This window comes from Lemur catta, chromosome 10 (genome assembly GCF_020740605.2).
Source record: "Lemur catta isolate mLemCat1 chromosome 10, mLemCat1.pri, whole genome shotgun sequence".
In the NCBI taxonomy this organism is placed as follows: Eukaryota; Metazoa; Chordata; class Mammalia; order Primates; family Lemuridae; genus Lemur; species Lemur catta.
In genome coordinates, this window is record NC_059137.1 from 38,517,331 (window position 1) to 38,542,104 (window position 24,774).

Here is a 24,774-nt window from a genome sequence, read left to right on the forward strand (position 1 = left end):
TGCTCCTTTGCAGGTCATTGGGATGACTGCCTCGGTTGGCGTTGGGGATGCCAAAAACACAGATGAAGCCGTGGATCATATCTGCAAACTGTGTGCTTCTCTTGACGTATCAGTGATAGCGACAGTCAGAGAGAACTTGGAGGAACTGGAGCAAATTGTTTATAAGCCCCCAAAGTGTAAGTGGGATCCAGTAACAAACGCTTTGGGATTTTGTTACTCTCTGCTACCCCTGGTTCAGAGCCATCTAGGTGAACCCTGAAGTTTGACCTCTTCTCTGTTTAGTAGAACACATATAACCCCAAACTTGGAAAATAGTCACATTTCCAGCCTCTCTCCCTGCGCTTTCTTCCCAAGTGATGGTTGAACCTCAGAAATGGCCTGTAGAGAGCAAACATTCTTCTTGGTTCCAAAAAACTCTTATAAAGGGTACTAGCAATGCAAAAGAGGTGAGGAGAAAATCTCAGTGTGTAGATAGCCAATGGCTGGGCTTAGCCCTTCCCTGTGCGCCATGCCTATGTGGTCACCACTCTCTGAATATCTCATCATTTTAGTTGGAATGGAATGATCTGAATTCATATCTCTCCTCAAAAGATCAGAATATGATTTTTCTGTAAGATTGACTAGCAGATGTTTATCAATGGTATTACAATAACGTGCAAGGAAGACAGAAGGGTACAGAAGGTCCATACGACTTCATCCTTGCTCTCTGAGTAGCATGTGACTGTGTGAGCCTAAGGCAGAAGAAGTACACATGAAATAGGGAGGGGCACAAAAGGAGTTTAGAGAAGGTCCCCAATCTCAACTTACTAGTATCACATATGAATTCCTTTATTATACAGTTCCTCCGGCCCTCTGAGCTTTATCTTCTCCCAAGTCCCATCAGCCCAGTGATGATGTACTCCTCTGGGCTCCTCAAACATGTCATGTGCTTCCTCCGTAAGCTTTTGCCTGTGCTGACTGTTCTTGCTTCCTTCCACTTCTGTATTTACAACTGACTCCTCTGGAAGAGTGAGAGATTCCTTTCCCTGTGCTCTGTGACACCTTTGTATACTTATGATACAGAACTCTGCTGTGGCTGTTTGGCCTCTGTCTTTCCTCTAAGAACGCAGCCCTCTACAGAGCATGGAGTGTGTTCTTTTCAACTGTCTATGATCAGAACATGGCATGTGGTAGGCATTTAATAAGCTTCTGCTGAAAGAATACAATAGTAAATGGTAGGACCAGTGTGAACACTCTTGCGGGGGGTGGGGGGGGTTGGGAGGGGAGGGAGAGTATCAAAGCACAGAGAGATGGGTTAGAGTCTGGCACTTCCAGAGGCAAGAAGGATTCCAGCCTCGTCAGAGCAGAGGTAACAGGGGAGACGGAATGAGAAGCTGGATTAGAACTAGACCACGAAAGACAGATGTTAGAGTCAACGCAGGAAGCAACAGGGAGCTGTTGCGAGGAGTATGTTTTTAAGTATCATTAGACCACCTGCCAGTGAGCTTGGGACCTCAGGTTTTTCAGAGGAAGTAACAAAGGCAGGGAAAGGTTTGGAGATAGCTACTTTGTACTATGATCTGTCCTTCCTGAAAAATGCTCACTTTTCCTTGATGGGTCTAGTTTTCAGGAAAGTGGAATCACGGACTTCAGACCAATTTAAATTCATCATATCTCAGCTGATGAGGGAGACAGAGAGTCTGGCAAAGAGTATCCATGGAGACCTCGGTGAGATAAATCTCATAATTTGTATCCTTTCCACTTGGGAATATCTAAATATCGTTCACTGGTGTTTTTTTGCATTCTCCTTAATTCAGACGATGTCAAGACTTTGATTATAGGTTATTTAGGAGACTTATAAGTCCTCCTGTGTTCTCTCTTGGTTGGTTCTTCATTTTTAAGTCCAAAATAAATTCATCTGGACCCTCACACCTGAAAACTACCACGTTTAAATCAGTTCCTCACTTTCTTGAACTTCCAAGGCAGGTCTCCGTCCTGACTTCCCTGTTTATATGAATGAAACTTGCATTCCCCTGCTGGCTCAGATTCAAACCTAGGGGTGATCTTTGATTTTTTTTGTTGTTGTTGTTTGTTTGAAACTCCCTCATGCAGTCACCAAGCTCTGTTCTCCTTTTTATTTACTTACCATATGTTTATTGTGCCAGGCACTGTGTTGGGTAATGGAAATACTTAGATTAAAGACACAGTTCCTTTCCTCAGGAAACTCAGTCAAATAATGGGAATCCCATGCAAATAGTCTCCATGCGGCAGGGCAGTCATACACTGGGCACTAGGGGAGCTCACGGGAACTTTGGCTGGACCAGGTTGGGGGGAAGGCCTTCCGGGCACGCTGAGTCCTGAGACACACACCTGTCGAGGAAGTCAGCCCTGTTAAGGAGGAGAGAGGCACATGAGGGCGAAAGGACAGCAGGCGTGGAGGGAAGGGGAGCACAGGGAGTTGCAGGAGCTGCACGCACTTCATGGTTGTCCTAACCTGTGAGCAGTGGGAAGGACTGAGACCAGAGAGAGGCACCAGGGCAGGCAGTGAAGGGCCTGGTAGGCCAAGCTGGGTTTGAATTTTATCCTAAAAGCAATGAGAAAAAACCTGAAGATTTTAAACTAATTAGTGATGTGATGATTCCAGTGAACGAAGAGGGCCAGACGGGCAGTGGAGATGGGTTGGAGAAGGGAGGAGGCACATGCGAGAGGCTTTGAATGGGGGGTGTTAAGATCCAGTCGCTAATGGATTTGGGTGGGAGTGCCAACCGGACGGAGGAGGTGACTTCCTACCAGGCCTCTGGCTTGGGCATCTGTGCCAGTGGGTGGTGCTGGTTCCAGGACCCGGGACAGCTTTGGCAGATACAAGGTGAGTTTTGAATTTTGGAGATGTGGTTTGTGATGTCTGCAAGACACCTCAGGATATCTCTCCTCTCACACTTACTTTGCTTTTCTCTTTCCTTTTCTTTCACAGCTTAATTTAGGACCTATTCTAGCCACCTTCTGGCTGGTTTGTTCACATCCACTTTCTCTCCCATTAACCCCCCATTAACTGATTAGTCTTCTTGAATGTCAGTTTTATCATTTCAATATCCTGCTTAAAACTTTTTGCCTACAGGATAATCTTTAAACTCTCTAACCTGACAGTCTGAACTCTTCATGAGCAATCTGTTTCTACTTATCTTCCCCATTTTGTCTTCTGCTACTTCCCTACTTCAGTCCTTTGATTTAGCAGTTCCTTGAACATGTTCATTCATTTATTGAGTGCTAGGAAATGTGTTAGGTGGTGGGAATCCAGCATGAACCCTGAGACACAGCTCCTGTCCTCATGGCATTTCCAGTCTCATGGTAAAGCCAAACTTAGAAAGATAACAATAAGGCAGCCGGGGGTGGGTAGTGGTGGTGATAAGGTATATTTCAGGCAGAAAACAACATGTGCAGAGGCCAGGAGAAGACAAAGCACATGGAGACTTCCATTAGTCCTGTGAAATCCAGGACAAGGACTGGCTAGAGACGAGGATCAGAAACCAGCAGAGGCCAGATCACAGAGGAGGAACCTGGGAGCCGGGGCAGGGGTTTGGCTGAAGGAATTCACTAATGGCTTTTAAGCCGTGGGGTAGCTTAGTGTTTCATCTGAAATTTTGGAAAACTTCTAGCTGCTGGGTGGGGAATGGATTGGAAGGGAACAAGGCAGGAGGTAGGGAGACTAGTTAGGAGGTTGTCATGTTATCTAGGAGCACAGTGACGTGGTCCAAGTTAGGGAGGTGGCAGGATGGAGAGATGGCAATGGAGTTACGTGGGTTTCTACTTTCTGACTTCTTCCCCCCTTATGTACCCTGCCTCCACCTTTTCTACCAGTGCATGTCCTGTCAACCGCTCATTTCCAGATTGCTTGGGTTATTTTCACACCTACCCAAGTTCAGTAAATACTTATTGGTTCATCTTTACTGCTGGCCACCTGGTCATGTGATAGCTGGGCCTGGGAAAGAAGCATGTCAAAACTGCTAGTTTGGGTGGCCTCCTTTGTTCCTCTATTAAAAATGAATAGGTGAGGGGAGAAATTTAACCCAGAAATGTAGCTCTTGCCTGTGAATTTATTGTATTGTGCTCTTCCTGGGGAGCCCCAGAGAACTCACAGACTAAGCTGCTTGAGAGCAGGGCTGCACCCTCCTTATCCTTTTATCCCCAGCACCTTGCACAGAGCCTGGACTGCAGCAGACGCTCCAGTGTTGAAGCAGATGACTGAGGCTTGGCCTAGGAGATGAGCACATACAGATGCATCCATAACAAGTGTCTTTTGAGCACCCGTTCTATGCTTGGCCCTGGGAATGCTGCTCCGGAGAGCAGATGGCCAGGTTCGCCGCGAAGCAGAATAGGCTGTTCTGAGTCCTGAGTCTCCTGCTTTTATATATTCTCCTCTGATAAAGCTCTTGAGACCCATTATTTTTACTTACTGCTGCTTCATTTTTAAAGGCAAAGTTATGTTTTTTCATATCCATTGTTTCACCTCTGGGCTGTTTTTGTTGTCAACTCATGGAGCCCCAGTAGAGCTTGGGCATCCAACACATCTGGGTTTGAATTCCTGCCCACTCTCCATGTACTTGCTGTGTGACTTTGGGTAAATTACTTAGCTTTTCTGAACTTCAGTTTCCTCATCTATAAAATGTAATGTCTACCTCGTGAGGTTGTGAAAATTAAATGAGATTATGAATATAAGGTACTTTGATTCTTGGTACATAGTAAGTGCTCAGGAATGATCATATATATATATACGTGGATACACTGCTTAAAACAGACAATTTCAGGAGGAATACCCTGTTTATAGAGAGTAAGAAAGAAAATTAGAGAGTGAAGCATATTTAGAACCTTAAATGACTGACCATATAGCATAGTTAAAAACTTTTTTGTTTTCCAGGAAAATTATTTCAGATTCAAAATAGGGAGTTTGGAACACAGAAATATGAACAGTGGATTGTTACCGTTCAGAAAGCGTGCATGGTGTTTCAGATGCCAGACAAAGATGAAGAAAGCAGGATCTGTAAAGCGCTGTTTTTGTATACTTCGCATCTGCGGGTACGTCTCTTCTTTTGAAAGGCGTATTGGAGTCATAGCACCTACTGGGAGTGGCAGCTGAGAGAACGTCAACTTATCCTGTCCCCAAGAGTTTGGTTAGGAATGTTTCCAGAAAGTTCTTATGAAGCAAGCTCCAGAAGTTGTCCCATTCAGCGTTATCTCAGTTTGCTTTCTGAAAGTTAACTCTGGAGGCAACGGGACTGCAGCAAAGGCTCAGATTCCTCTGCCATGCCTCCAGCATTCCCGTAATTGATGTGGCTGGAAAAAATTGGGTGATGATGAGAGAGCGTTATTCTCGATACATGACCAGTGACAGCCGTCTTTAAAGTTTAGTCAGTGGGTCCCATTGCCATTTCCTGAAGCATACGTCTTCTTACCTTTGATAAAGCCACATGCTCAGAAATCCAGGTCCCTGGTTAACCAAAAAGTTAAGGAACAGTAGTAACAACCATAATCTCTGCTTATTATGCCATTGAAAATATTTAAAAATGCATTTAATTAGCATGCATTTATATAATTTTAATTATCTTAATTGACTATTTGGTGTAGGTGGTCAGGACCATCATTTTGAAAGGTGCGTTTACGACTAAGTAATGGTTTCAGAAGTATAAAAAAATTAAGTTGAATGTGTGAATTATAAGGCAGGTTAATGTGGAAGTTGATTTGCTTTTGTTATTGTTTTTAAATATTTGATGTGTTTTTGATGTAGTTTTTCTTTTCCAAGGTAGAATTCTAAAATCCAAAGTGATTCTAATTAATTTTTCTATCTAATTGATATATTTTTTAAAAAGAGTATTTAGTTCAAAAATTTTAACACAGAATCATCAGGGGCCATTCATTTTTTTTTTTTTGAGACAGAGTCTCACTCTGTTGCCCAGGCTAGAGTGCCATGGCATCAGCTTAGCTCACAGCAACCTCAAACTCTTGGGCTCAAGTGATCCTTCTGCCTCAGCCTCCCAAGTAGCTGGGACTACAGGCATGTGCCACCATGCCCGGCTAATTTTTTCTATATATTTTTAGTTGTCCGGTAAATTTGTTTCTACTTTTTAGTAGAGACGGGTCTTGCTCTTGCTCAGGCTGGTCTCGAACTCCTGACCTCGAGCGATCCTCCCGCCTCAGCTTCCTAGAGTGCTAGGATTACAGGCGTGAGCCACCATGCCCGGCCGGGGCCATTCATCTTAAAAAAACTAAATTGGAATAGTTTTGAGGAAAGTTTTCTTCAAGTGAATTCCTTAAGTACAGCTAATTAAACTCAAGTATAGCAAATGCATTAGACATTGGAAGCATATTGAAACTCAGTTTTTATTTTAAATAGAAATACAATGATGCCCTCATTATCAGTGAACATGCACGAATGAAAGATGCTCTGGATTACTTGAAAGACTTCTTCAGCAATGTCCGAGCAGCAGGATTCGATGAGATTGAGCAACATCTTACTTGGAGATTTGAAGGTGTGTAATGTTTTCAGAGGAGAAAGCCGTTAGAGTCTGGTGACTGGAGTGGCAATACAAACATGTTGTATTTAGGATACATAAATTTGGTGATGCTCAGGGAGTTGTTCTGGGTTTAAGAAGATCTTATAGATGGTAGGACTATTTTAAAGTACTTACTATAAATATGTATAATCAGTGGTATTTTGGTAAATGTTTAATAATCGGCTTTCTAGGGAAAACATGTATGCATATATATATACATACATTTATTATAAATTTTATTGACACAGAAGATGGATGTAATACACAATTTATATTAAATTTTAAAAATATTGTAAATTCTGTATAGCCAGTGGATTCTCATAGAAATCTTTTTGGTGGTTTTGCAGAACTCTTGTATCTGTAGCCAACCAAGAGTTACACCAAACAAAGAAGTGTAATTCTGATATGGATGTTGGTATATATTTTCATTAATGTGATAATTAAATGAAAATGAAACAACAAAGATATATTGGAACTTATTTGTCAACAATGTAAGCAGATTTTTTTGCTGAATTATATACTAGTTTTTCAAAAATTGGGAGAATATTTTTCATGCTATTCACAATGTAATAGCTAAATGTAATCTGCATTATTTTTTTCTATCACTTTCATAAGTCTAGATTGTCAACAAAACAATAAATTAAACACTGAGTTTTTTGGTGTTTTCTTGATTTCCATGGTATGTATTTCCACTACAGTCAATTTTAAGCCACCAATATGTCATTTAATGTTCAAACAATTTAATAGTAACACATCATTCTAAAGTATTTCTGCCATACAGATACATTAGATATAAACAACCTCAAGAGCATACAGAATTGTAAAAACTAATAAACTAATTAGAAAACTAGTTTTGGCTATTTATATAAGTTTTCAATATGTTCTTGAATTGCAAGTTTATATAATTGAATTTTTAATGATGACTGTATTTAAAACCTCACACAATTCTTACATTTAATAATTGACTTTCATACCCTGTTATGATCTGGTTGTAGCACACCACTGTTTTATAACTATATATATTTTTAAAGATGGGGTCACACTAAATACGCTGTCCTGTATCTTGGCTTTTATTTAACTTAAAATATCTTTGCACTCTTTCCATATTAACATGTACATAGCTCCCTTATTAATTTTAACAGCCACGTTGTAGTAATGTCAGTTGCATAGCCCATGATCTGTTGAATTGTTTCCCTATTATTGGGCACTTAGGTTGTTTTCTATTTTTCTTTTATATTCTAAACAATAGGACAGTGAACATCCTTGGAGATCTTGCCCATAATTTTCTAAATGTAACTATGTCTAAAATTCCTAGATGTAGAATCATTGGATCAAAGGGTGTGTGAGTTTTATGTTTTGGTAGATACTGCCCAATTACCTTCCTAAAAGGTTGTACCAAATTAAATCGGTAGTTATTACTCATAAAATCTTGTCAAAGATTGAGAGATTAACTGTTTGAACTACAGTTATAAGTCACAGTGTGTTCTAAATTTTAGAATTTATAAGCCATTTGTAAAATGTTCCTCATTTGCAGAAAAGCTGCAGGAACTAGAAAGCGTTTCCATGGATCCCAGCAAGGAGAACCCTAAACTTGAAGACCTTTGCTTCATCTTACAAGAAGAGTATCACTTAAACCCAGAGACAAGAACCATTCTCTTCGTGAAAACCAGAGCACTTGTGGATGTAAGCTTTCTTTCTCCTTCTGGATAACAAATTGTCCCAGGACCATTCATTGAAAAGATTGCCCTTTCCTTACTGCATTGCAATTGAGAACCCATATATGTGTGGGTTCCGTATTCTGTTCTAATTATCTGCTTATTCTCACATTAATACTTCACTGTCTCAACCACTCTAGATTCTAAGTCTTAATACCTGTAGAGCATGTACTTTGTCCTTTTATGTACTTTTTTTTTCAAATTTTTAAACTTTAGCCATACTGTGGGTAATGATGTCTCTCTCAGTAGGGTTTTAGTTTGCATTTCACTAATGATTACTGTGTCTGAGCATCTTTCATACATTTAGTAGCTGTCGATATCTGCGCTGGTGAGGCGTCTGTTCAGATCTTTTGCCTATTTTAAAATTGGTTTACCATATTATTGTTGAGTTTTAGAGAGTCCTTTTTATATTCTGACAAAGTCCTCTGTCAGAAACGTGTTTTGGAAATATTTTCTTCTGGTTTGTGGCTTGTCTTTTCATTCTCTTAACAGTATCTTTTGTAGATTATAAGTTTTGAATTTTGACAAAGTTCATTTTATCATTTTTTCTTTTATGAATTTTTGCCTATGGTATTATATCTAAAAACCCTTTGCTTACCCAAGGTCACAAAAATTTTCTATTATTACCTAGAAGTTTTATAGTTTTACATTTAGGTGTATAAACAATTTTGAATTAATTTTTGTGTAAGATGTGAGGTATGGGTTGAGATGCTTTTTTTTTTTTCTTTTTGTATATGGACATCCAATTGTTCCAGCACTGTATGTTGACAAAACTATCCTTTCTCCATTGAATTGCCTTTGTAACTTTTAAAAAAATCAGTTGACTATATTTGCATGGATTTATTTCTGGATTCTTTATTCTGTTCCATTGATTTATACATATCTTTTCACCCATCCCACACTGTCTTGATTACTTTATAGTAAGCCTTGAAATGGGGCAGTATGAGTCCTCCAACTGTCTTTTAAGTTGTTTTTTAGCTATGTTCCTTTGCCTTTCCAGATATATTTTAGAGTCAGCTTGTGCACATCTGTGAAAAAGTATGCTGCTGTTTGATTGAATGTATAGATAAAATTGGGGAGAAATGACATCTTAACAATACCAAGTCTTCTAATCCACGATCATAGTATCTGTCTTCATTCATATAGGGCTTGTGCATTAGTTATCTATTGCTAAGGAACAAATTACCCCAAAACTTAGTGTCTGGAAACAACAAACATTTATTATCTTATAGTATCTGTGGGCCAGGAATCTGGAAACAACTGAGTGTTTCTGGCTGAAGATCTCTCATGAGGCTGCAGTGAGGGTACCTGGCCACAGCTGCAGTCATTGCAAGGCTTCCAAGCCCCCCTGACATGGCTATTGGTGGAAGTGCATCTGAGTTCACTCACGTGGGCCTCTCCACAGGGCTGCCTCACAGCCTGGCGGCTGGGATCCCTGAGAGCGAGTGATCCCAGACATCCAGAGAGAATGTCTAATGTGGAAGCCAACAGTCATCTTACAACTTCATCTTGAAAGTGATGTCCCATCACATCTGTTGTATTTTTTTCGTTAGAAGCAAGTTAATAAGTCCAGTTCACATCAGGGGAGGGATTACACAGGCTCTGAGTACAGAGGCAGAGATCATGGAGGGCTTAGAGGCTACCAACCACATCATCTTTGGTTTCTCTTAGTGTTTTGTCATACAGTGTTTTCAGCATATAGATTCTGCATGTATTTGGTTAGGTGTTAACTTTTTTATGCTATTGTAAATGGCACTTTAAAAACTTTTTAAATTTCAATTATTCATTGCTAGTAAGTAGAAATACAATTGATTTATGTATATTGATCTTATGTCCTGCAGTCTTGCTGAACTCACTTATTAATTCTGTATATCCACTATTCTGAACCTTGCTTTTTTCACTGAAAAATATCTTAGAGGTTAAACTCTATCAAGTGACAAAGATCTATACCATTATAGTTAATTATTGCATAGAGTTCAATTCCAAGCAGCTTTTTTTCTCAGGTTTGTCAGTCTGAAAGCTGTTACATGTACTGACTTTGGTTTTTTTTCTTTTTGCATATATTTCAACATTGAATGAATACAAATGGTTTACGGGTAGTGTCCAATTGATAATTTTTTTTCATTTTCAGGCTTTAAAGAAGTGGATTGAAGGAAATTCTAAACTCAGCTTTCTAAAACCTGGCATATTGACTGGACGTTGCAGAACAAATCAGGATATAGGTATTTATATATAGTGAATTCAATTTAGTAATATTGTATATATAAGAATATATATTCAAATTATTTTTAATGTTTGTATCAGTTCAACCAGAGAAGCAAAACAAGTAGGAGATTACACACACACACACACACACACACACACACAGATTTCTGGCTTACACAATTGGGCTGGCAAAATAAGTCAAGTCCGTAGGGCAGGTAGTCAGGAAGGGAAGATCAGGAACAGGGAACCCCACAGGCATGAGCTATTTGGAGTCCCTGAGCTCAGGGAAGGCCTAAGCCTGCTTTCAAAAAGTTCACCTGATTAGGTCAGGCCCACCTAGAATGAACTCACTTTTGATTTAATGTAAAGTCAACTGATTAGGGACTTTAATCACATCTGTAAAATGCCTTCACAGCAGCAACTATAGATGAATAACTAGGAACTATTATACAGTTCAGTCTAGCCAAGTTAGCACGTCAAAAGGCCAATACAATGCTCAAATACCAAAAACCACTCTAGTTTCATTCCTTGGAGACATTGCCTCCTCTCATATGTCCTGCAGATAAAGCCAAAGTTGTTTTTTTAAATCCAGTTTGATAACATCACTCTTCTGCTCAAATTCTCAACCAGTAGATGAACTGAAAATAGAAATGTTCTGTTTCTATTTTGTTATTCTTTAAACTGTAGATATGCAGCTTTTGTGTGTATTATGTATTTTACAATTAAAAAGTCTAAATAGACAATCCTGAAATCTTGCCAGGGTGGTCAAAAGATGAAAGGCCGCTTCTGTTACGATTTGGGAGGATCTTAGGTGGCCAACCCTCATCCTGAGGTTCTCGGTCTTCTTAGTGTTGTTTATAATAAGCACCACCCTCCCCCCATCTTCACTCTGTCCGTCCTCAGTCATCACTTTTGGACTTCCCCTTCATGGAATTTTTTAAACTTCCTAAATATGAAAAGTAGATTCAGATCTTAAAAAGTGGCTTACCAAATGAAGTCCAGCACCACATTCTTGTGCTGGAATTCAAAGTTCTCTGCGGTTTGACTCCGGCATGAGTCCAACTTGATTTTCAAACTTGGTTATTTCCCCACAAACAGACACTCAGAAAATATTTTCTTATTTGTTTGTTCATTTATTTTCCTCCATCTGCAGACAGAAGTAATGCATACATGTCTCCTCCAAATCTGACCCCTAAGAATTGTCCATGCTCTTATTATTCCTCATCAGTGGACTAGATAAGGTCACAGTGGAGGATTTGGAGACCCCCCTGGGATGACAGAGCCATAACAAGGAAGCAGCCTGGGTCCCTAACAAATAGGCACTCAGAAAATATTTTCTTATTTGTTTGTTCATTTATTCCTCCATCCATTCCACAGCATTTATTTAGAACTTACTTTGTGCCAGGCACTGTGCTCCTGCCAAGCAGCCTTCCCCAGCCTGCAAAAGCCAATAGAGATGTTCTTCCTCCACATCCCTGTAGCAGCCTTTTCTTGCTCATCACACCGTAAATAGCAAAATCTGGCTCACTGCCTGCTGTCAATGATTCTTGAGCTAAGAATGATTTTTAGATTTTTAAATGGTTAAAAAAAAATCAAAAGAATATTGCATGACATGTGAAAGGTATATGAAATTAAAATTTCAGTGTCCATAAAATATATTTTTTGGAACATAGTCGTGCTCATTCATTTATGTATTTTCTGTGGCTGTTTTCACACCGTGATGGCAGTGTTGCCTAGTTACTGCAGTATGGCCCACAGAGCCTAAAATATTTACTATCCATCCGGCCCTTTACAGAAAAAGTTTGCCAACTCCTGGTTTAGAACAAAGCCTGGCACATGGTGAGTGCTCAGTATGTGTTAAATATTAGCTATTATTCACCTACAGACCTTTTATGTAGTAGTCCCCAGTGTTTGTTGGTTTTGATTTTACTGAGAATACATGGATTCAAAAGGAATGGAAGGTCCATATCTTAAGAGTATTCTGGATAAAGAAAATTAAAAGGAAAATTAAAATAATATTTAGGGATTGATTTTTTTAAACAACTTTCTAAAAATAAAACTGCTTGCACTTGAATTTTTATGACTTTGAATTATGAATAACTCAAAAACCACAAAGGATCTTTCTACAAACTCTGAGAGCCCCCTGCCAGCCAGGTGAAGGAAGGGAATGCAGATTACCTTGCTCTACCTGCCTGAGGCGGGTCTGTCCTGTGAACAGTGCGTGGAGATCAGAAGGTGATTCAACTGATAACATAAGTGTAGATGGGCCTTTGGGACCCATAAAGTTTGAACTTTAGTGTGCATGTTCTCTGAGTCACCATTTTGGGTATTTGCCATGGTCACACAGACTGGGTGATTATCACCCCTTCTCTCTGTATTCAGACAATTTAAATTTAGCCTCCACGATTGTTGGGTATTAGAAGGCAATATGTGGCTGTCTTAGTGAAGATCCTTTCTTTCCCCCAATTAACAGAAACCCGCTGAGGCTAGTCTAAGCAAAGCTGGGTGGCCGAAAGGATAATCACATCTGCCACAGAACCCACAATCAGGAAGTGCATGCACTTGGGCTTTGTGAACAATTGCAACTGGGACCACAAAGTCTTCTGAATCCCGCGTATCTGCTTCATTCTTTTCCCTTACAGACTGCGCTCTCTGCTTCTCCATTCAGGACTGCCCCACACCTTCCCAGTTTACTACCTGTCTCCCAGTCCCAACTTCAGATTCCAAGAGGGAGAATCTGATTGGCCCAACATGGTTCAAATGCTTATTCAGTCCAATAACTGCATCCAGGGTCACAGGCTCTGTATAAATCAGGGTAATCTAGTGGCTTTGACAGACAACCCCACAGTCTCAGGGGCGTAACACAATAAAGTTATTGCTCACTTGCATTGACAATCCAAGCAAAGATAGGTGAGGAGAGGGCTCTGCTCCACTTAGGGACCCAGGCTGCTTTTCCTTGTTACGGTTCTGTCATCCCAGGCGGGTCTCCAGAACCTCCACTGTGACCTTATCTAGTCCACTGATGAGGAGTAACAAGAGCATGGACAATTCTTAGGGGTCAGGTTTGGAGGAGAAATGTGGCATGCCTGCATGCCATCAGTGAGAATTTAGTCCAAGGCCCCACCTCACTGCAATGCCAGGGGGGTTGGGAAGTGCACCTTAGGGGCGCACCCAGCGGGAGAAACAGGGCTTGGTGAGCAGATGGCATTGTTTCTCCACAGAGGAACATAATACAACTGCAGCTACCCAGGGTTTCACCCTGTGGGTATGGCAGGGAATGATTCTTAGAGAAGCAGAGGTTTGTGGGGGTGTGTGTGGGAGACAACCCAACAGTACACACTGTTAGGGTCCCAGACTTAAGTCCAAGGCCAAACTCTGCTGATAGCTAGCCTGTCAGTTTGCCACAACTCTGGAACCTCGAGGCCATCATTTATAAATGGGAATCACAACACTTGTCCCATTGACCTAAAAGGGCTTTGGGAAGCTCCAGTGAGTGAGCACATGTGAAGATGTTTTGTCAGCTATAAACTCTTATACATGTGTAAAGGTGTTACAAGTAGCTGTTGATATTTTTGCAAAAGAGTCAATATTTTGGGGGGATAATATGGCTAAAGCCACACAACTAGTAAGTACCAGAGCTGGGATTTTAACTCAGGCAGTCTTACGGCAGAGTCCAAGCTGTTAGATGCCACCCTAAATGTCCTCTCTAAAACAGGCATAGGAATAGACCCCACTGCCTCGGGGTGTTGTGAGATCACAGATATCACAGAGATACTCCCTGGCATGTAATAAGCATTCCATCGTTAGTAGCTATTTTTTCAATGTGAAAGTTCCCTCTTTGGTGAGTTGTATAATGCCCTCTTACTCTGACCCAGGAATGACCCTCCCAGCACAGAAGTGCATACTGGATGCGTTCAGAACCAGTGGAGATAACAACATTCTGATCGCCACGTCGGTTGCTGATGAAGGCATCGACATTGCGCAGTGCAATCTTGTCATCCTGTATGAGTATGTGGGCAATGTCATCAAAATGATCCAAACCAGAGGTGAGAGAAGCTTTGATGCCATTTCTGCCTGGCTTCTGTTTTGTCTGACTTGTGAATGTGTCTGTCGCTCTGGCTGTTGTCCTTTGACTGAGCCATGGTTGAGTTTGTGACCATTGGCACAGTGCACTCTGGTGTGTTGTCCCTAAGGATGGCTTACTTAGGCTTGCATGGTTAGTTTTGTCCACTCACATATACCCAATTTTGATTCTTATTCACAGTGATGCTGCTCATTTGCCCAATGTTGACTGACATATTTATGGAAGGATAATTCATACTTGAATTGAGGCTTTGCCCGTGTGTGGACCTTTGATGGTGGTGTTTGTGGGCTGGTGGGCTCCCCGTATTCCAGAAGAGATACTCCAGAATTCTTCTGCCTCATCTGGACTGGATAGTCTCCTAACTAGTCTTCCCTCCTTTTCCTTTCCTTTTTCCAATTCCTATAAGAACAGTTGCCACATTACTCGTCCTGAAAAAAACCTTTGAGCCTGCCACTTCCCTGTATGGAAACTCCAGTGGCTCCGCACTGGATGTTTACTTGATGTTAAAGAGTTTTCAAAATCCAGCACCTATGTGTCTTTCCAACTTTATTTCTCATTTTTCCTTTTTGGTCGTTATCCACTTTCTTTGTAACAGCACTGATAATTTTCTACCTATGTTCTGCTGGTTGTGAACATACCTTATTTTCCCATTGCCTAGAAGACTCTTTAGGGAGGGTCTATTTATTATTCATCTAGAGCCATCACAGTGTCTTATTGAGGGCGCACGGTGGGTTATCTTAAAGTAGTGTTTCTGACGATATGGCTGTCCAGGCACTGCACTGCCGGAGACCTGAGAAAGCCATTCTAAGGTGGGCTCCTAGTTTATGCACCTATTGAACGGGCAGGTGCACACTTGCATTTGAGCCGACTCTTTAACAGCTCAGCTTCCCTAGAAAGTGGGATTTAGTGAACCACAGTTGAATTTTAGGAATACCTCTATCCCTTTGTTTACCTATTTTCAGATTGTATCAGAGTTTTAAATCAAAAACACCAAATATTTATTTTCTGATAGGTAGAGGAAGAGCAAGAGGTAGCAAGTGCTTTCTTCTGACTAGTAATGCTGATGTAATTGAAAAAGAAAAAATGAACATATACAAAGAACAAATGATGACTGAATCCATTTTAAGCCTTCAGACATGGGACGAAGCAGTATTTAAAGAAAAGGTAAGTCTGTCTTACTCTTTCAGAATCTGACTGTGAATAACAATCAGGAAATGTGTGCATGTTGGTGGATTTTACCATATTGCTCAGAGTATTTTGTGGTTAGAACAATAAGTTTATACTTAGTTTTGTCCTGCAGTGACTATCACAGTCATTCTGTTTAAATGTCAATGACTGACTTGGGACTACCTAGGAAGACAAAAAAAAAAAGAAGAAGAAGAAGAAGAACTACATCCTAACACTGCAAGAAACAGCTCTTCTTAGTCTCTGACTCAAATCTCTCTCTCTCTACCATCCAGAGTCCTCAGAGAAAAGCTCCCAGGTCACTGTGCAGGTGTTCAGAATGCCCATTTGTATTAATAGCTGTGGACAATAATTTATACCTTGGAGTGGCATACCTGTTCAGATAGGCCTCTTGGTAGTGACCTTCATTGTATTACAATTTCCTTTATAACACAGAAGCATGAAATCAGATTGGAAAAAGTCAAGAAATGCACGTGTGTATACCCACCCACACTCCCTTGCTTTCTCCAGACCTTTTGTAGAGATTTTCATCTCAGAATCTCTGGAAGCATCGAACACTACAGGGATAGGGGAGAGGCTGAACACTAGAATCCAAGGTTCAAATCCCAGTTCTGCCACTTACAAGATATGTGATCTCAGAGATTTACCCTGTCTTTTAAATCTTCAATCTCCTCATTTGTAAAGCTGGGAAAGTAATGGTATCTAACTTGCAGGGCAGTTGTGAGGATAAAATGCTATGTATGCATTGCTTAGCGCAGTGCCTGGTATAAGTGCTAAAGAAAGGAGAGCTGTTATCGGACAGAGGCGTGAGGCATAGTTTAACTTCATGAAGATGAACCTTACGGTTCAGTAGACCAACTCTATAGTGTCTATAACTTTAAAAAGTTATAATCTCTGGGCTCTAAAAAGTATTGAGAAGTAATGATCTAAAGCAAATTAACACTTATTTAGGACATAATTACAACTTTATGTCAGTGTTTACTAATTTAAAGTATTTCTTCCTAAAGCTGGGAAACTAAATGATCTAAAACCACTACTTCCACATTTTCAGTGAGAAGAATTACAGGGAAATTCTTGAGTTCCTCCTCTAGTCTTACTGCAGGTAGGGTTGTCTTCAGTGAGCCACCTCCCCATTTTGTAGAACACAGGGATATGGCCAGTAAAGGCCTTAAAACCATGGGTTGTAATAACCATGGCATAACTTTTATCTCCTCCACTGGGTGACAAGCTACTTAGACTCTTGTGTGACAGACAGAAGCTGTAAAGTCTGTCAAGGAGGAGGGAGGCTGGTCCAGACATAGACATTCTCTTGTGTCCAGCACAGCAGGATGAGGAGTGAGGGGAGGAGAAAATGGCTTAAGTATCTGTGGAATTGGGCTATCTAATAGCATTTGGGGTTCCCCTAATACCCACAGATAGATGGGCAGAGAAGGAAAATAACACGAGGGAGCCCAGAGCAAGTGTAGCGGGAAGTCACTGGCAGCTGGGAGCACAGGGTTCTGTTGCCCTCCCTGTCCTGTCACAGATGCCCCGCCCCAGCTGCTCTGTTGAAAGAGGAAGGCTTTGCTTTCAAAGGCTTAGTAGAAGTATAACAAGCTGGGGGAAAATCTTATATTCTTACAACTGAATGGAATTATGGTTCTTGGGGTGAGACCCTTTTCTATGGTGTTTTGATAAGGGCCTAGGGTTGGGTTTGAGCACTCTGATCCCTGTATATGGGCTTCAGTGGAAGGAAGAGAACTGCACAGAAGAGAAGGAAAAAGTTCGGGGCTTCTGCGAGTAGGTGGAGAGGTAGAGGGACGAGCAATGAGTGCCAGGAGACTGTCTGCCTTCTTCCCTAGCTGCACTGCCAGTACTGGGACCTGGGGGAACTCTTCTTACTCTGTGGCCATCTTAACATGTAAACAGGCTAGAGATGTCCAAGAACTGAGTTCCATGATGGAAGCGTCAGCATTTGGTCCTATTTCATGCTGGAGGAATAAGGTATGAAGAGTGTTTTTGACAGCTGTGGCTGTGAAAGGTTATCTGGAATCAAAATGAGGAAGCCTGCTTTCCCTTCTTCCTGGAGCAGAGAACAAGATAGGGGGTGAAAGAGAGTTTACTTTGAACAAGGCACTGCCAACATGATGTGTACCCAAGACTGCACACAGCATTCCACGGTTTGCTTTTCTCCATCTCAGGTGTGGAGTCGGGCTGCTTTTTCAACCACAGGTAGGAGGGGAGAGGCAGTGCCATGGACTTAGGACTTTGGTTGAGCCCCTTTACCGTTACTGATTTTTACCTAGTTTTATGTATAGCACTAATAGCTTTAACTTACTAGGATTAATAGCTGTTGCCTATAACATTTAAAATACTTGAGATTATTATCTAATTGAAGTTTAGTATATAATTGAATACCATTAGACATAAGTGAATTTGTAAAAAAATTGGATGCCCAGGGGGCAAGTTTATGTTTTTACCCTCTTTCCTATCACATCCCTCTGACCCCCATCCTGCCTCAAGCACTGATTAGAACCATATCTGAAAACAGAAAATTCAAATTGTTCCCACAGATCTGGGAGGCCGAGGCAGGCGGATTGTTTGAGCTCAGGAGTTCGAGCCCAGCCTGAGCAAGAGCGAGACCCCGTCTCTACTAAAAATAGAAAGAAATTATATGGACAGCTAAAAAAATATATATATAGAAAATATATATATATAGAAAAAATCAGCCAGGCATAGTGGCGCATGCCTGTAGTCCCGGCTACTCAGGAGGCTGAGGCAGGATTGCTCGAGCCCAGGAGTTTGAGGTTGCTGTGAGCTAGGCTGACGCCCCGGCACTCTAGCCTGGGCAACAGAGTGAGACTGTCTCAAAACAATACAAGGCAAATTGTTCCTACAGAAATGAGTATCATGTGACCCAAGAATTTCAATTCTAGAAATTTATCCAAAGGAAATAATGGGATGAAGATACATAATGTAACAATTTTACTACAGTGAAAAATTGGATTGAAAACCGGCATAAACACTATTTTTACAGAAACAAGATAATTTCAGGTGGGCTGGGGAGTTAGGGGAGAGTAAATGATACTTGGTTTTCTTGATCAAAACATTCTAGTCTAAATTTTTCTCATAAATTGTATTTGAAGTGATATAAGGATCAGCAGATTCTCTATGTATGATCATAAGCCAATTGGCAGATATAAGAGGGAGGGAGGTTTCCATTCACAGAGACAATAAATGCAGCTTATGCATGTAGAACACTGACTTTCCACCAAGCCCTACAAATTCTTTACTTATATTAGTAGGCGATCCATATAGTGGACCCTCTTATATCACTTTATAGGAGGGAAACAGCGTCAAGAGGCACATTAGTGCCAGTGGCTCACGCAGCTAGTGTTGGAGCTGGTAGAGCCCATCTGTTTAACCACTGTATCTGCTGGCCTAATCAGAAAAGTGTGGAGCAGAAATAAGGACAGCTATATCGCTTCTCGGCCTTTTGGCTAAGATCAAGTGTAGAAATAAGGACAACTACAAAAACTTTCCTGGGTGATATGGAAGTAAATCAAGATAAAAGAAATGCCCTGCTCTTGAATGGAATGACTGAATATTTTAAAGAATTTTAAAGAATGTACCACAAATTCACTTGCAGGTCTACTGCAACCCATAATCAAAGCATACATGGTATTTTTAACTTGATAAAATGGTTCCACCGTTTATATAGAAGAATAAGTAGATGAAAATAGCGATAATATTTCTACAAAAATAACTAATGAATGGGGATCACTCCACCCAATACTAAACAAGCCACCATAATTAGCATTCTTGTGGTTCTTGGCATAAGACAGGGCTAACACAGATGGGCATTCACCCTGTGCCAGGCAGGACTGAGCAGTTATAAACTCATGTTAACTCTATGGACGCTGTGGATGCTGTCATTGTTCCCATTCTGTATTTGAGGAAACTGAAGCACTTACCCTAAATCATGTAGCAAGTAAGTGGCAGGGACAGGATTTGCCCCTAGGCTGTCTGACTCCACCTGGAGCACTTCAACAGGTAGTCTGATAACAGAGAGGGAATCCCGCAAACCAGTGGGACAGGCAGAGTCTTCCACAGGTGACACTGAGGAAATCAGCATGTTCTTTCTTCCTTCATAATGTTTCAAAGTTTCCTTCTTTTATCATTTCCTTTTGTTTAGAAAACTTCCTTTAACCATTCTTTTAGGGTAGGTCTGCTAGTGACAAATTCTTAAGTTTTCCTTTGTGTGACAATGTCTTGATTTCCCCTTCATTTTGAAGGATACGTTTGTTGAGTCTAGGGTTCTGGGGTGACAGTTCTTTTCCTTCAGCATTTGAAAAATATTGTGCCACTTCCTTGTGGCCTCCATGGTTTTTGATGACCAATTTGGTATTCAAATTGCTTTCCTCCTATAGGTAAGGTGTTATTTTTTCCTGGCTGCTTTCAAGATTTTTTTATCTTCAATTTTCTGAAGTTTAGTTATAATATGTCTTAGAGTGAATTTCTTTGGTTTTTATCCAGTTTGGGGTTTGTTCAGCTTCCTGAATCTAGGTTTACGTAGCTTGTTATGTGCATTAGGGAAATGTTCCACCATTATTTCTTCAAGTACTTTTTAAGCCCTCTTCTCTTCTCTTTACAGGACTCCAGTGACATGACATGTTTTGAAATAGTCCTACAGATCTGAGACTCTCTGTTCATTTTTTCAGTGTACTTTCTTTCTATTGTTCAAATTGGGTAATTTCTATTGTTCTATCTTCCAGTTCACTGATTCTTTCCTTTGTCCCTTCCATTCTGCCGTTGAGCCAATCCACTGAGCTTTTTATTTCAGTTATTGTATCTTTCAGTTCTAAATTTTTTATTTGGTTGTTTATGTCTTCCCTTTTTTTGCTGAGCTTTTATATTTCCTCATGTTTCAAGAGTGTTTGATCATTGAAGCATTTTTATTGTGCTTTAGAATCTTTATTCACATATCTCTGTCATCTCACTGTGTTGGCATCTATTGATTGTCTTTTTTTTCATGCAGTTTGAGATCTTCTTGTTTCTTAGTATGAAGAGTGATTTATTTATTTATTTATTTATTTATTTATTTATTTATTTATTTATTTATTTCAGCTTATTATGGTGGTACAAAAGTTCAGGTTATATATATTGCCCATGTCCTGCCCATCCCCCTGTGTCAACTTCAAGCATGTCTATTCCCCAGACAGTGCGCAATGCTTTCATCATGTAGTTATACCCCAATCCCCTCCTCCCAGCTCCCCCATCCCCCCTGAGTCAGAACTTCAAGCATGTCCATTCCCCAGATGGTGCGCAATGCACTCATCATGTAGGTATACACCCATCCCCTCTCCCCACCCCCCACTTCAGTCCGATACCCAATTGGTGTTATTCCCAAATGTGCACTTAGGTGATGATCAGGGAAACCAATTTGCTGGTGAGTACATGTGGTGCTTGTTTTTCTCATTCTTGGGTTACTTCACTTAATAGAATGGGTTCCAACTCTATCCAGGAGAACAAAAGGGATTCTATATCACCATTATTTCTTATAGCTGAGTAATACTCTGTGGTATACATATACCACAATTTACGAATCTACTCATGAATTGATGGGCATTTGAGTTGTTTCCACATCTTTGCAATTGTGAATTGTGCTGCTATAAACATTCAGGTACAGGTGTCTTTTTTATAGAATGACTTTTGTTCCTTTGGGTAGATAGATGCCCAATAATGGGATTGCTGGATTGAATGGCAGGTCTACTTGAATCTGTTTAAGGTATTTCCATAATGCTTTCCACAGGGGGTTGCACTAGTTTGCAGTCCCACCAGCAGTGTATGAGTCTTCCTGTCTCTCCACATCCACGCCAACATGTGTTGTTTTGGGACTTTTTGATAAAGGCCATTCTCACTGGAGTTAAGTGATATCTCATTGTGGTTTTGATTTGCATTTCCCTGATGATTAGGGATGTTGAGCATTTTTTCATGTTTGTTACCCATTCTTATATCTTCTTTTGAAAAATTTCTATTCATGTCATTTGCCCACTTTTTAATAGGGTTGTTTGATTTTTTTTCTTACTGATTTTCCTGAGTTCTATATAGATTCTTGTTATTAGCCCTTTATCTGACGTGTAGTATGTGAAAATTTTTTCCCATTCTGTATGTTGTCTGTTTATTCTCGTGACTGTTTCTTTGGCTGTGCGGAAGCTTTTTAATTTAATCAGGTCCCATTCATTTATTTTTGTTGTTGCTGTGATTGCCTTCAGGGTCTTCTGCATAAATTCTTGGCTTAGGCCAATGTCTGTAAGAGTCTTTCCTACATTTTCTTCTAGAATTCTAATCGTTTCACATCTAAGGTTTAAGTCTGTTATCCACCGTGATTTGATTTTTGTGAGAGGTGAAAGCTGTGGGTCCTGTTTCAGTCTTCTACATGTGGCTATCCAGTTTTCCCAGCACCATTTATTGAATAAGGATTCTTGTCCCCAGAGTATGTTTTTGTCTGCTTTGTCGAAGATTAGATGGCTATTTGAGGATGGTTTTATATTTGGATTTTCTGTTCTGTTCCACTGGTCTGTGTCCCTGCACTTGTGCCAATACCAAGCAGTTTTAAGAACCACAGCCTTGTAGTATGGTTTGAAGTCTGGCAAATTAATACCTCCCATTTGTTTTTATTGCTTAAAATTGCTTTTGCTACCTGGGTCTTCTCTGATTCCATACAAAGTGTATAATTATTTTTTCTATATCTGTGAAAAATGATGTTGGTAATTTAATAGGGATTGCACTGAATCTGTAGATCACTTTGGGTAGTATAGATACTTTAACATTTAAAAATTTAACATTTTAAATCAAAACCCAGACATTTTCATATTTTGAGACTCTGGATCTTATTGAACCTTCTGTGTTAGCTGGCTTTTTCTGACATTGCTCTGTCAGGGGAGGTGAGGATGCTGTCTCATCGTTGCCAGGTAGAGTCACGCACCCGGGTTCCTCAATCAGCCTATGTTGATACCAGCATGGCAGAGGGGAGGGAGGGAGGGCGGGGACGGTTCCTTACTGCTAGGTGGGGGTGAGAGTTTGGGCTCCTCATGTGACCTCCACTGACACCACAGACAAGGGGGGCTACAGTACCAGGTAGCAGGGCTGAAAGACCTGGCTCCCTGCTTAGCCTTCTCTGACACCACCCAGGTGGTAGTGTTGGGGTATATTGTTCCAGTTCTGCAAGGTAGAAATCCACGTCCCCCATGCAGCCTGTGTTGGCATAGGTAGGGGTTGGGCCACAGTTTTATTTTTTCTGTGGTATTTGGCTGGATTAAAGAAGTTTTTGTCTAAAAGTTTTCTGTCTTCCTAGACTACCCCTTTTCTGGTCGTTTGGCTACAGAGTGCAGGCTTCGGTTGAGACTTTTTGACTACAACCATAGGCATTTCAGGTTGCTGGCTTCTTTAGCTCCAAGTCTGGATTTAGCAGGTGAAAAGGAAACCCAGGGAACCCACTACATGTTGTTCCTAGGGTCCGGAGGTTCCTAGCTGGGCTGCCTTCCTCTCTTCAGCATCTTACGCTTTATATATAATGTCCAGGATTCGAGTTGTACTTACCCAAAGCCTAAATTTTGAATTATAATACAGTCACACTATATATACACTTTATTTTACTGGAACTCAACATTATTCTCTATGGTTGAAAGGGAGAGAGGAAAGATTTTACATGGTGGGGACACTTTTGCCTGCTATTCTGCTCAGTGGGTTTATGCCTGGAGTAGGTGTAATTATGCCTGAAACAGTTGGCATGTATTATATATCTATTTGTGAAGGATTTTTAAAGTTTTGCCAACCAGTGAAGTATAAAAGTTCACATGACCATTTTATGGACATCTTTAGTGCTTTTATAGATATTTTTAATGAAGAAAATGAAAGACTAATTGGAGGCCATAATAAAACACTAATATGGAGTCAGGAGAACTAATAAAATCTGGGATTTTACAAACAAAGCCAGGTATCATGTTTAAGGAAGTTGTATAGGAATGATCATATGCATATATATGTGTGTACATGCCTGTGTATGTATATATGTATGCCTATGTCTGTCTATATATGTTAGTTACACTCAAATTACATTTGAGGTTTTTCTTTTTGCATGTAGATTCTCCATATACAGGTTCGTGAAAAATTCATCAGAGACAGTCAAGAAAAAGCAAAACCTGTGCTTGATAAAGAAAATAAAAAACTGCTATGTGGGAAATGCAAAGCCTTGGCATGTTACACAGCTGATGTAAGAGTGATAGAGGTAAGTAGCCTTTTGATAAAGAGCACCGGGTCATTTTTTAGCACTAGTTAACACTTTCTGTGGGTTAAATATTTATAGTAAAACTATTATTTATGATGTTATTGTGGCCATGATCTGTGTATTTAAAAAAAAGCTAAAAAGTAAAAAACCCTAAATGTTTAACAATAAAACAGGTTTTTAAAATTGCTGCACAGCTTAATTATTATATAGCCATTAAAAACAATGGTTATGCTAAATGCAATGTAGTTCCCTGGATTAGATCCTGGAACAGATAAAGGATATTAGTAGAAAGAGTGGTGAAATTTGCAGTTTAATTAAGAATAATGTACTGATGTTAATTTCTTAGTTTTGACAAATGTACTGTGGTATATAAGATGTTAGCAGTCAGAGAAACTGGGTGAAGGGTATACAGGAATTTTCTTGGGTGTCTTTGCAACTTTTCTGTAAGTCTAAAATTGTTCCAAAGTAAAGTTTACTTAAAAAAATGATTGTGAAGCTTATACAGTATAATGAAAAACTGCTTCAAACTAATGGTAAAGTAGAAAAAATAACCAGGATACAAAATTGTAAATATGCTATTTTATAGCTGTGTGTGAAACAACAGCAATATCACTGTCACGGCCACCAAGGAAAAAAGTTAAGAATAAAAAAAAAAAACAAACAAAAAACCTACCTTTGCACAGGAAAAAAAAGACTACAGGAAATATCCCAAAATGTATTGATGTTTTAGTGGTACGATTCCATTTTTTTCCCTCTCTTCCAACTATTTTATGGTTTCTAAACTTTTCTTTC

General features: G+C 40.1%; 1 protein-coding gene across 1 annotated transcript in view; it reads left to right on the plus strand.

Moving 5' to 3' along the window:
• The window catches only part of DDX58 (DExD/H-box helicase 58), a 43,022-nt gene that overhangs the window by 15,402 nt on the left and 2,846 nt on the right, over positions 1-24,774 (plus strand). Inside the window, exons 9-17 of the mRNA XM_045562995.1 lie at positions 14-176; positions 1,603-1,707; positions 4,892-5,049; positions 6,365-6,500; positions 8,059-8,207; positions 10,371-10,461; positions 14,320-14,490; positions 15,541-15,692; positions 23,839-23,982. Of these exons, the coding sequence (XP_045418951.1) occupies positions 14-176; positions 1,603-1,707; positions 4,892-5,049; positions 6,365-6,500; positions 8,059-8,207; positions 10,371-10,461; positions 14,320-14,490; positions 15,541-15,692; positions 23,839-23,982 (1,269 nt within the window). The remainder of the gene's footprint in view (positions 1-13; positions 177-1,602; positions 1,708-4,891; positions 5,050-6,364; positions 6,501-8,058; positions 8,208-10,370; positions 10,462-14,319; positions 14,491-15,540; positions 15,693-23,838; positions 23,983-24,774) is intronic.